The sequence below is a fragment of the Cydia splendana genome, chromosome 8 (assembly GCF_910591565.1).
Source record: "Cydia splendana chromosome 8, ilCydSple1.2, whole genome shotgun sequence".
In the NCBI taxonomy this organism is placed as follows: Eukaryota; Metazoa; Arthropoda; class Insecta; order Lepidoptera; family Tortricidae; genus Cydia; species Cydia splendana.
The window spans coordinates 7,805,182-7,818,391 of record NC_085967.1 but is presented as its reverse complement, the minus strand read 5'-3'; the positions used below and the strand labels follow the sequence as shown (position 1 = coordinate 7,818,391).

Genomic DNA, 13,210 nt, shown 5'->3' with positions numbered 1-13,210 from the left:
CGCGGCTAAGGAGCAACTCGGCTTGCCCGACAAATCTGGCGTGCAAGAGAGCAAAATTCGCTATAAAATCGGTAACCTATGTCGAAAAAATCGGCTGGCCGCAAGCCCGAAAGCAAGATTTTTTTCCATGACTTTAAGGGCCTCCTCGTAAGGTCAAATCGAAAGCCTACGTTGGAGATTTTCTTACGTACCCTCACTCTCTTACTTGATCCCTACGACCCTTCGTTATTAGATGGGTACTTGTACACGTATAAAAGTTTCATGTAGGTACCTACTCCACGACGACTGCAATGCTGATGCAGCCTGCGCGTTTTTTTGCCGACGGTTTTGGTGCCCCCTAGACGTGGTGCCCTAAGCAAGTGCTTATTTTGCTTAAAACTCTAAAAGTGTTAATCCGGCACTGCAAATGACAGAGGTCAATGTTTTTTTTTTCAAAGTACCCACCTTCGTGGCCATTATTAAGTGCATAAAGGAGGCGATACCTACGTATGAATATGGATTTAATATGGGTGTGATATAATTACGATTAGGTATAATTGATGATGGAGAAAATTTATAATTTTAAATAATTATGTAATTATACGCATGTTGATATGTGTGTTTATTTTACCACTACGTAACTATGTAAACTCATTTTTAGTTTTCTTGATTACTTAATGTTTACTCAGTTCCCCAAAAGATGGCACTGTGCAATGAGGGGCAATTAATTTACTGTCGTTTAATTTTGTTGTATTATTAATTTATTAAATCAACTATTCAATTATTTTTTTTGATATCCTTACCCCCTCTTCTAAATTTTGAGTTAATTTGGCAAAATATTTCCTCGGTGGCTTATTCATGTCACAACGTATTAAATTCAGCGCCATCATCTGTTAGTTTACCAGGGTACTCAATAGTGGTAGCACATATTTGCAAAAAGTTTGCCCCTCCTTCCTAAGTAGCGCCATAAGATTCAGGGGCAAACTTAAGTCAATCGAGTGTTGTGGCTACCCCCCCTTTTAGGGGTTGAATTTTTGTAGCCTATAACCTGGCCGGGAATTTTCTCGACAGATTAGTAAAGTTTTCATCAAAATCCGTTCAGCCGTTTTCACGTGATGCGCGTTCAAATAAACAGACAAACAGATAAACAGATAAACAGACAAACAGACAAAAATTCTAAAAACTTTTGGAACGTGTTCTGTTATCGATTCTAAGTATCCCCAGCCAACTTTTTTTCAAATATCTTCCATGTACAGACTTTCGACCCTCTTCAGCTTTATTATATGTATAGATAGATTACCTTGACAATAACGTCCATTGACGTTATTCTAGTGATCACTGATAACGTCACAACTCAAATATATTTTAGTAACGAGTTTCATAGTTACTTATTATGTAATTACAGAACATCTCTAATTGTATGTACTTACCAATTCCAACATACAATTTTAATGAGTGAAAAGTACCTATGCGTAATGCTCCTACCAATTTTTAAAGGCGCGTACGAATTTATCGTTGGTCTACAAATATATTTGGCCGCAAAATATTTGGTTACTCATATGTACATTTGTTAAAGTTGGGCTGGGAATTGTCCCAGAGCATATCTGTATCATTAATAATAGAGGCGTTACGTTACCATGAATCCCCTGTCGGATTAGCAGTGTGCAATACCTTCCCGCTAATGAGATCCGAGAACCGTTTTCTCCTGCACAATAAAATTATGATATAAATTAATCCAAAAATACGTACCTACCTAAATTTAATCCAAAAAATACATCGATGAATTGAAAGTTAGGCTTACATTATTGATCTGTATATAATCGAAGCTTTTTAACGAAAATTTACAAGTTCGATTCTAATCTCACGGCAGTCAGTATTTGAACAACTGCCTAATTTCCTATGTACGTACAATATAAATTTAATGGTTATAAGGCACCTGGCACGCAATTTCCAAATGACGCGACCAACTCCAGTCGAACGCGAAGACGTAAATTATGGCTCAACAGGCCTTTCCTGCCGTTAACGATTGCGACTTAAATTCGAAGCGTGAAAGAAAATTAATTAATCACAGGTGGTGCACGGCATCGCGCACACGAACCTGCCATACCTATCCAATACGCTTACACTTGCATACCCCTGGTGTAAAGGACGGCTGACACGGGTGGAACTTTTAACAATCACACACTAATACACTGAGAGAAAAATCATCACCAGGAATTAATAAACAGTTCTGTACTGGGGGAAAAAATGAAGTTTTAGTAGTAATCATGGAAGTTTCACTATTTCTGTAAAATTTATTTATTTCTACAAACAGCTCAGTAATACTAAATCTAATTTCATCAAACAGACTTTAGTAAATGGAGCATTAAACAAAGTTCAGTATTTGTTACAATCCATTTTTATTACTACTAAAATTCTCCGATTTTTACTAGTAAAGTTTGTGATTTTTGGAAAAAAGCATCTGTGATTTCAAGTTATGATTTTAGTAAATGTCTCACTAACATAGTTTTGTAATATCTAAAAAACGAGTTCGCGGGAATAACATTACCCCATTTAAAATAACAATTCAGTTGTTACTATAGCGACATTACAAAGTTTACTGGTATTTAGTAGATAGACTTGTTGTGTTTATGTTCATTGTTGTACCAATCACTAAACGAGTTTTGTAATACCAACACAGCGAAACGAATGTTAGTGATTTTAGTAAAATTGACTACTTGCTATTGCTACGTTCATTTGGTTAGAGTTAGTATTGTGTCGGATGTCGGGCGGGCGTGTCTCGTGTCTTCTTTGTTTAAAACATACTTAAGTTAAATAATAAATTTATTATTTATTAACCCGCGACCTATACTGTGTAGGTTGGGGTCTACAGGAATATATTGTTCTGCAACTTCGAGCTAGCTGTTGTTATTCTAGTGACATCATAGGTAAATCTAAACTGTTTGCAATTCCAACCTCCCTAGCACAGGTGCGCCGCCAGAGCATGTTGCGCGCGTAATAACTACTAGTCTCTTTCTGACTGTATGAATAAGAAAGGAATGGGTAGAATATCTCGACAGGCTTTTATAGTGCCTCTTTAGTACAGAGATATACTACCAAATGCTTTTTTATTCATACAGACAGAAATAGAGACGGGTAGCTACCACGCGCGCGACATGCTCTCCCGGCGCCCGTTTGCTAGGGGCGGAGGAATTGCAAACAGTTTAGTTTTTGCCTGTGACGTCATTATCTCTAGAATAACAACAGCTAGCTTGGAATCGCAGTACAGTTTAGTAAAACCTATGACGTCATTGTCTCCGATATTGCTAAAGCACGCTTAGAATTACAAAACGGTTAGTTTTCACCCATGACGTCATCACCTCCGATATTGCTAAAGCACCTCTCGGAATAACAAAACCAAATTTCTGAAATGACTCTAGCATACTTCAAATTACAAATATAGAAGTTGTATTTCCTACTAAATGGAAATTGCAAAAGTCAATTTGTTCCTATTAGTTGACTCTCCTTGTCCCCGGATTAAGTTTTATTTTTGTAATTCTAAGTGTGTTTTTGTTAGTTTTTTTGTCTCAGTGTACCCAAATGACACAGTATTATCGTAGGCACCTAACTGAATCATTCGAATGGGAGCTCGCGACAAATTATTAAATCACCATAAAGTATTGTAAGAAGCCGCGCGTAATTGAAACGGTGTCGCTGCGTAGCGAGACAATAAAGTAGCGAGAGTGTTGAGGGCGCGGGCGTCATCAATAAAGGCCATACGTTAGGGCAGGCCGGTTCATTACTGCGCTCGGCGTCTCCACATTCCCATTACGTGGGAGTTAGGAGACGCGAGCGACGATAAATAGCGGGTAAGAAGCCCTGCTTTGTTTCTTGCTTCTTGCGCACAATTTCATTTACATTAGAGGTGCTGAGCGGAGACTCCTACGGGAGTCATATGAAAGTCGCGTACAGATTCATGCAAAACAAGTTACGAGCGGTGAGGCCACGTGCTTCAGACCTTAATCTAGTCGGCACCGGCTGACAAGCCGTGCCGGCGGCGCCTGCTCTAACCTACTTAATTACTGCCAACTAATTGCTGCAGCTGATATGTACGTAGGTACCTACGGCATAAACTTAGTGCGGGCTCCTGGAATATCACCTTCATTAAAATCTTACGTCACCTGCATATAACTTCAAGAGTCACACCAAAGGAAAACAAATAAGTGTAATTTGAATTCAATCACCACTATGTATCACCAACCACCACCATCTTGCGCCAATATGTATCAATTAAGCATTGCCTGCATTCAGGAACGAGTACCTTTTATTGCTAATGCAGGTTCTGCATCCAATCGGAGCAATTTTATTTGAATCTCCTCGAGGAATTCATTCCCGGGGCATTTCAATTGAATACATGGAAATACTTTTATACCCATTAATAAAAGTCTGCTAATACTTACACAAAATTTGATTACTTACATTTGAAACGAATAATCGGCGTGAAAGTGTCGGATATTCATTCCGCATCGTTTTATCCCATTCTCATTCATCCAAGTACCCTCTTAAGATTAGTTAAGCAACGAGTCCGCGGTAATCATGTTCACTTGCAAACGGCTAATACTGTTGAGTGGTTACCAGTTATATTTTTTCTTGTTACTTATGCTTTCATTGTAATTGCTTTTTCAATGGATTTTTAAGTTTGCCTGAATATTGAATCACATTAAATTTCTTGTTTGGAATAAGCATTTTCCTGTGCTAAAGTATAAACAATCAGGTTTTACGTTGGCGTGAAATAACCTACCCTTAAAAATACCTTAATGCTTCATTTATAAATTTTCTTAAGTAAGGGTTTTTAACAATATGGATATTGTATATTAAAATAAAATACAACTAGGGTGCCGCCAGCAGCGGGGCAGGGCCCATACGCTTTATTATTATTATTTATTTGAAACATAAGTAAAATTACAGTTTACACCAAAGCGTTACATAGCTTCAACACTTAACTATTAACTTAAATATATAAGTTTTATACAGAGTCTTAACAGTTAATTTAAATAATCCGAAGTTCACATTCCTAACTTATTTTATACCAATAAATTACAACAACAATATTTGTGTCAAAAAATATTTTATAACATTACTACATGCCTTCTACTTTATGCTCCATAACTCGAAAAGCGCAAATAAAATGTAAAAATAAATAAATCAGCGAGCGTCGAAGCGGCCGCGGCAGGCCGAGGGCTTCGCGGCTCGCGATTGCTATCGATTGCGATCGATGTCTCAGAATAGCCGCGGGTGCTACACTTGCTCAGAATGTTGCAGGCCCCGTTCTACACCACCCTCCATATTTAATGCCTAACTAACATTTATATGACGGCGAATCGCAAGGCAAGTATGCCACTGTAATTTGAAATTCAACATTAATGTGACACGAGCTAAATTTGTGATGTTGAGGCCATAACTGATTGCCGACTATTTGTTGAATAATTGAAGTGATTTTATTCAGTTTGTTTTTAAATCGCTGGAAATTTCCGCGTCTATCGTTGGGCGATTCGTATATACGAGTAGGTAGAAAGTAGAGTTTTGTTGAATCAGTTTATGTTGTATTCTTGAGTCTAATATTAATTGTAACCAAATAAAAGTACATTGAGGGTCCGCGCCGAGGCGACCCCCATCGCGCATGTGTTTTATTGTCCCTTTTCGGATTATATAGCCACGAGCGACGCTGTCGCTGATGATGATAAGAATACTACATAATTTTCCAGGAAATACAACCATTGCAATCATTGCATGGCCAGCGTCGGAGAAGTTAGGGATAGTCGAGCCTCAGGTGTTATTAGTTGCGAACAGGAAACTAAAGTTATATACTCACGGTTTAATGCCACAACACCTACTTTCTCGTTACCATTGTGATTATATCTTACATTCTTTCAAAATATTTCGTATTAGTTAACGAAATAAGAGAAAATATCTAAAAAAATATATTAAAATTTGTAGTAGTAGATTTCACACTATGAAATGACAAGCTGCGTGATATAATGTCGTTGTCTTGAGCTTAGTGGGAGGCTAAGTCAATTTGTGTATTAATGCTAATAATATTTAATTATTTTATTTATTTCTAATTATCCATTAACACTTTCCTTTCGTAGTTTTGAAAAAACTCATAGATTTCTTTTATTTTGCATCTAGTTACATTATATCATAACTTTGGTGGCCGATTTGGAGCTTACGCAATAAAACTGCACCTACCCGCTTTAAGCGCGGTAGTCCTTTAGGTTTTTATCCTTTAAAACTGCTAATATATTATTACGAATAAAAGACTAAAGATTTAGAATTCGTAACAAGCTTAAAAATATGTATCTAATATATTTCACCACGCGTTTAAGGTCACCTGAGCGCGTAAAATCTGCTTATCGTATTTTAAATTTATTTTTAACGTTTCCATATAAAACGTCTTCAATATAAGACTGGCTGGAGGGCTATCAGCGGAGCATTGCAGGTAACGTTACCGCTTATCGGCGCCGAGCGTCGATCGCTTATATCTGATTTGAATTTCGCATTACAGCCCATCGGGCCCCCGTCCCCACTCCGTAAACACAGAGTTGAGAGCTGAAATTCACGACTCGCGCTTGTCTTATTTTATCCGACAACGGTTAGGTAAATATGGAAAGAGCTCCTGAGGTGCGGCTGACTATTTCATTATCTGTGCTGTGACCTGTTGAACGCAAGTTGTGAGTCATCTCTTACGTAATCTTGCCTGTAGCTTAAATGTACCTACAAGCCCTATGACTCGTCGATTTCTAGGATATAATGAAGCTCATATAATACTTTATCTTAAATAGTAGATCTTTTTACACGTACGGTGTATTTAATAGCGCACTGGAGAGTGGAGCAGCTAGACTCACACAAGCATATTTAATACTAATAATTGCTAATTTATTTGTAGTTTAGCGACAGAAAACTCCCGTATCACAATAACTAAAAAGAAGTAAGGTTTAAGAAGATGCTTATTTGTTTTCCCATCGCTATTAATTCTATAATATAATAACTATATACTACATACGAATATTAGGCGTTTTCTTGAACATCTTCCAAAATGATCGACGATATTTAGTATTTTTATCGAGTATTTTGGAAAAACCTGGCTGTTCCCGGTTCCCACGTTCGGGCTTCCGTTTAGCGGCAATCAGGGCGCGCTTGCGACGCGCTCTGTCAATACGAAGGCGAGAGGTTTCCTTGATAAACTTATCTAGCGCCCTCTCCTCCCCGGTGCCCCTCTACCCCGCACCTCCCCCGTCGACTGCGTTTATCTCACGTATGTTCCGTACGCTTCGCCCGCACCACATTACTCTCCCCGAATGTGACGCTTGTTCCTTGACTTTTTATCAGTGTGTCGACTCTATGTAACAATCAAAAAGTTCGAACGTTATAGTTCGAACTTTTTGATTGTTACATAGAGTAGACATTTTAGACGACAACGAATAAAATCACATATTTCAGTTTATTAAGACAACCTAGAGTATTCACTTAAATGTATACTCAGAAGTTATCAAATGTCACTTCAACGTGTACCAATTCATATTCGTTTAAGAATGGCCATAATATTTTATCCTTTTATAAAAGTTGTCTATTTGGCTGGTTGCCCGAGGACCGCCGCAAGAATTTCAAAGGAAACAGAAATTTTAGTAAAAGAAAACAAACACGAAATCTTATAAAATGCAGTTAACGTCAACACACATGCCGACTGGTTCGGTGAGCTTGTACCCAAGTCGGTGAAGTTGCTTTATCCTACAAGTTCTTACTGTGCACTACGCTAGGTAGGTATCTCAAGTAATGTCCACAACCACAAGACTTTGTTTCATCAGTAGTACTCCGCATAACCCTAGACGGTATACTCAGAGCACACGACGCAATGGATCTAACTAGTTTTTACTACTTGACTATTGATTGTTACGTACAGACAACTACTACTACTTTGCTTTGGCCCCTATTCCCACTGTATCGTTTTACGATATCTCTTTCGATCAGTTAACTGTCAGCGCGGACTACGAGCATAGCCGCTAACATGGTTTTTCCCATTAAAATCGCCATTTGCCAACGAACATAGAACCCGCCTAGCGGGTTGCTGGCAGTGAATGTCTTAATCTCAGTGTCTTTTATTCCTGAGGTCCCCGTTAGGAGCAGGGTCGGCAATAACTCATCGGTCCCCGCAATATACAGCCAATACGAGAATTAATAAAATTCGACTCCGTCCTGGATCTACTTAAACACACCCCAGGGCTTTTTATTCGCAAAACTCCTGAGTATTTTATTTCGCCGTTTTATTTCGACGCTTTTTTATGTTCAATGGTAGGTCCATAAAGGTGAATGAAAAAAAACATCAACCGGGGCCCGATTACTTCCGCAAGCTCTCACGTAATCCCGTAATGCTAACGTAACAAGTCGAAAAACGCTGCCCTATTGTGCTGGTATTTACTCAAATTCACGTATGTAATGACGTTCTCAAAAAGGTAGGCCAAATCATTTGCAAGCAACCTTATTGACATCACTGTTTTACCTTAAAAGCCTTTCAACCAGAACAAATCGAGCGAAAATTTAATGACTGCTTTCAGATTCGTATTAATTCACCTTCATACGCGAATGTTCAGTGAGTGTGGTAGAGCATGAAGCGCGGCGTTTTCCTGCGAAACAATTAAATTTCTCATACATCGTTGGGATTAGAAGCGCGGAGTTTCTGGGCGAAAGACCCTGGTTGGGCGCATTAAGCTAGGGCGCGTCGGAGCGGATCTTAAGTCCGCTCGGTTAAACCGACATTTTCGCGTCGGCATCGGCAGCGTCGAGGACTACTCGATCCGTGTCGGATCGATACGTCGCCTACCTAGCGGGGGCTAAATACAATTTACCTTTGTTATTTTTCGTGTCATTTAACTGCGTCGCGATCTCGGAACGCTTGATCGGGATTGCGAACTCCAATGCGAATTGTTTGTGAGCTTTTGTTTCTCGCTCGCCCGCCAGCGACGCGACATCAATTAACGTCGGATCCCCGGCTGAATTTTCTTCTTGGCTATACTGGCGAATTGTAGATAAATTTAAAATTAAATCATTTTCCGCTGAATAATGCTGCAGCATACCTGCGGGAGTTCTGTTATGTCACTGGGCTCAAATTCTCCAGGCTTGACTTCGGTTCCGAGGTCACGAAACAAAGTAGGATCGTTAAATTTTAACAAATCTCAAAAGTCGTGTTGTCTTAGTTTTAAAGTGGAGTGGCATTTATCTGGCATGTCCCCTAGGTTGCGTGTTGGGGAACAAATGGAGGGTGGGCCCGGCGCTGGCGGCCGCCACTGGCGTAGGCGCCGGTTCATTTGTAAAGCTTTATCGGACCTGACAAATGGCGACACTTACTATTTTTATGTCGCGGACGATCGAAGAATACCGTTCATGTTGCGGAACGATTTAGCTCTGTTTCGTATTGTTTAACTTTTTTTATGTTGCAACTTTGATCCAAGCTAATAATTAAGTAATACAACTCCTGAAAGCCTCGAATATATATAAACTTTTAAGATCTCATTGCGGTACGTAATATGTGCACGTTTTATTACTTAAAGCCGAGGTTGTTACAAACTTTAATTTTACGTTTTGATTAATCAGCTTTATCTAGGCATAAAACTTGGCGGAAAGACACTCATTGCGGCGGCGGCGCACTCACTTCGCGGCGTTAATGCAAGAGCACGTAGTTCCACGTCGGCACAGAAAGTTGTGCAAAGTGCACAAAGTGTGCGAACGCCGTGGCAAAGCCTTCATTTGTCGGCTCGTGACGTCCGCGTGACAAATGTGGACGCGACTTACCTACACCGCCTCTGCCCTAGCTACATCTACACACATATAGTCGACCGCGATTATGCACCGCTATGAAAAATGAAACTGGAAAGTTTTTACTTGTCTGTCAAGCGTTGTACGATAACTATTCATCAAGTAGGAACTCGCGTTTGAATGGAACGTAACTTCGGAACAGGATCGGGGGAGAGTTAAGTAAGTGATTTATCCTACTGGCTTTAACATTATTTAAGCCTATGTACTTTTCTGTAACGCTGCTACTTGGTAGCGAAAATTCTATTGCTAAAGGTTTGGGTTAGCGTAGATTGGGTAATTTATACTTGCCTCCTGCCCTCCACCTCGGAAGGGGGAGATACAAGCACTGCAGAGAGTTATCTTGTTCGTTAAAATTACCTAATGGATCGATTAAGCTTGAATTTAATTATTTTGTGGATATTAAAATGTAGTTAACTACAAAGGTGCACACGATAGCAACTCGTATTAACCTGTGTTTAATTGGTTATGTAATGTACTAAGACGAACTATCAGATGTTTAATTTCCTTAAAGCAAAATACACCACATAACGATCGTAGGGACCGATGGATTATGGTCGTTATAACCGAAAGTTGCTATAACCAAGATTAAATACCTACTCATATTGTACCAAAGCAGAACCTCGAAGTTTCGTCGTTGTACCCGGTTGATCGTTGAACGTTATAAACGTTTTGACTATAACTACTTAACAAATAAATATTATTAATGTTGAATATTTACAATTTATGAAACGAATAAACTAAGCTTTCTTGCATTTGTTTGGGGTTATTTTATATATTTATTTACTTAACTTTTGTTTGAGAGGTAAATATTTTGTAATATTCGCAATTTAAACACCAGTTCGTACAATCTGAACATAATTTTTAACAATTGCTTCAGATTTCGTAAAATTTGTCATAGTGCATAATAAGCAGTTAATGATAAGCTCCTTGACTTGATAAAGCAAATTAAAATTCAATTTGTTAGTCGAACCGTGAAGCATAACGGATTGTCGACCGGCTTCGTCGCCCCTTTTCTTCCATAATTCTACGAACTCCCGCTCCAAGGAAGCATTTTCGCTATTCTGTAAAGTCAATTGTTAAGCGGCCTAACATCAGTCTAAAAGCAATTAATTGTTCTATTTACTCTAAGCGTTAAAATGTATAATACGTACTTGTTTCAGGTGGAATGCAAGAAAGCACAACCTAAAGAAGTTATGCTACCAGCGAATCTGGCGAAGACGAGAGCCGCCGGTCGCGGCGCGTACGGTGAGTTGCTAGGCAGTGCGGCGGTGGCCGGTGCCAGCGGAATCCGGTACGCTCCTTACCCTCTCCCAGCGCCCGCCCAGCTGCTGGTGGCGGGCGCGGGCGCGGGCGGCGGAGGTTCTGCGCACGCGGCCGCCTACCGCCGTGCGCTCGCTGCTCTCCGCCCCGCCCCGCGGCCTCCGCGTCCTGCGCTCGCGCAGCTCGCTATCCCTCCCCTGACGTACTCCGTCTCTGAACTGCTGGGTGCCCATGCTCTGGACCTCCCGGCGCTCTACTCCCCCCTGACACACGCAACCTTGCCCGCCGCTCTGCCCCTCTGATCCGCGATCCTTTTCCAGCAACATCCGCACCATCCCTTTTGAAATTTATGGGAAAAAAATTCACATCGATGATATCATTCCGCTTGTTTTCTCCTTTGCGGCAAACTTCCTATATATTCCTAGTATATATTACATTCCTACAACTTTCTCTCCGACCGACAAAGTTTATAATTCTAAGGAAACTGATAATATCTTAAAGTGTCTTATTTTAGTAATGCCATTAGTAAATCAGTTAGTTAGCAGATTTTCGAATTGTGTACTAATCAGAATTTAGAAGATCCATAGAAAGGAGTTCGTATATCCAATTAATACAAAATAACATTATTTTAGGGATCAATTTTAATTTTAGGGAGATAGAGAGCAATATTTTTCTACCAGGTAGTAGGCGCTTAATTCGATTTGATTTACATATAGATTTTACAAATACTGAGCCTGGTATTTTTAAATTTTTATGTAGTTTTTAATATGATATACATTTTGGAGAGAGCCTTTTGGTTCAACCAGCTTGCCATGCCACATGTCCATCCATATTAACTTACCTTCTAGCCACAGAATCTAGTCGCGCCAGTAATTACGGATACTTGGTGAAGTCACTTACAAACCATATTTTCCTAACTTATATTATTATTATTTAGCTTTTTACTATAAATAGCTTTACAGTTTGATGTCGGCTTTTGAAAAAAATGTATGAGTGGAAACAAGAGGTATTATCTATCATTGAATGTTATGCGGTTTGTGCTATCACTTAGACGATTAGGAACTACCTGTTCTTCTCTAACTTGTGTCATAATAATATGATTTTCAAACCTAGTATACGTACTTAAAAGCATCTTTGTGTGTATGTATAGTCACCTAATTTTAGATAAATATCGAATACCATAGATGTTCATATTTAGTATTCTTATTATTTATTATATGCTATATTATACCAATTTAAGACTAAACAGGTGTTCATCATTTGTTTGATTTAGTTGTGTAGATTTTTTAGACCCTTCTGTTCTTAAAGCAGTAAAGTTATAATGATACACTGAAATTTGTATTATAATCGTAGTTCTCGTCAACTAATAGAATTAATTGTATTAACGTTTAAAGTAGGTAATCGGTAGTCTAGTTTAATAAATATCATTTCCAAAATATTTGAAAACGTCTGTTTGTTTAACATGTTTAGCGTTAGACTAACAATGTGTAGATTAGATTAACATGTTAAATTAGCTACTATATTATCATCATTGATGACATAACTAACATACCCCCTGAGCCACTGATCATACAGTCGGTGGCGGAACACTTTTCAATGAACGCTATTCAAAACATTCATTATTAATTATAACTCCACACTCTTTATACAATCAGTATTGATATTATCTAATAATTAGCAACACTTTTCGCCAAGCAAAATAGTGTCTCCCGGCACATTAATGTCAAATAACTCTTATTATATCAATTTGACACATTTCTAAGTGTAAGAATCGATCGATTTATGTAAATGTTTTTACATTTCTAGATTTCATGTGGTCATTGGGTGCTCTTCCTGACGGTAAGTTTACTGCATATTTTTTTACCAAAGTCACTTCATTCTGCTACCCTGCATCTCTCAGATCATTTCTCATTGGAATGACGCGTCCTTTATGTCTCTCGAAAAACTTTTCGATGTTAATTAATGAACTTGTCCTTATTGGGGTTATGGAAATGGATTATGGCAGTAATAATTAACTCGGCGAGTCAGTTTAAGTGTTAGTAGGTGTTAGTACATTTAATTAATGAATTATCGAACATCAGCCTGTCGCGCTGTACGTCCATCTACCGTATGATGGATCGCG

The 13,210-nt window shown here is 38.9% G+C and overlaps 1 protein-coding gene across 6 annotated transcripts in view; it reads left to right on the top strand.

Annotated features, from left to right (window-relative positions):
• LOC134792767 (RNA-binding protein Musashi homolog Rbp6) overlaps nucleotides 1-13,210 on the top strand; it is a 574,739-nt gene that overhangs the window by 541,879 nt on the left and 19,650 nt on the right. For 4 of the 6 annotated variants that reach the window (XM_063764093.1, XM_063764091.1, XM_063764095.1 and 1 more), the window contains 2 exons: nucleotides 10,989-11,073; nucleotides 12,895-12,927. In XM_063764093.1, coding sequence (XP_063620163.1) covers nucleotides 10,989-11,073; nucleotides 12,895-12,927 — 118 coding nt within the window. The remainder of the gene's footprint in view (nucleotides 1-10,988; nucleotides 11,074-12,894; nucleotides 12,928-13,210) is intronic. The other 2 variants (XM_063764094.1, XM_063764092.1) reach the window with 1 other exon arrangement.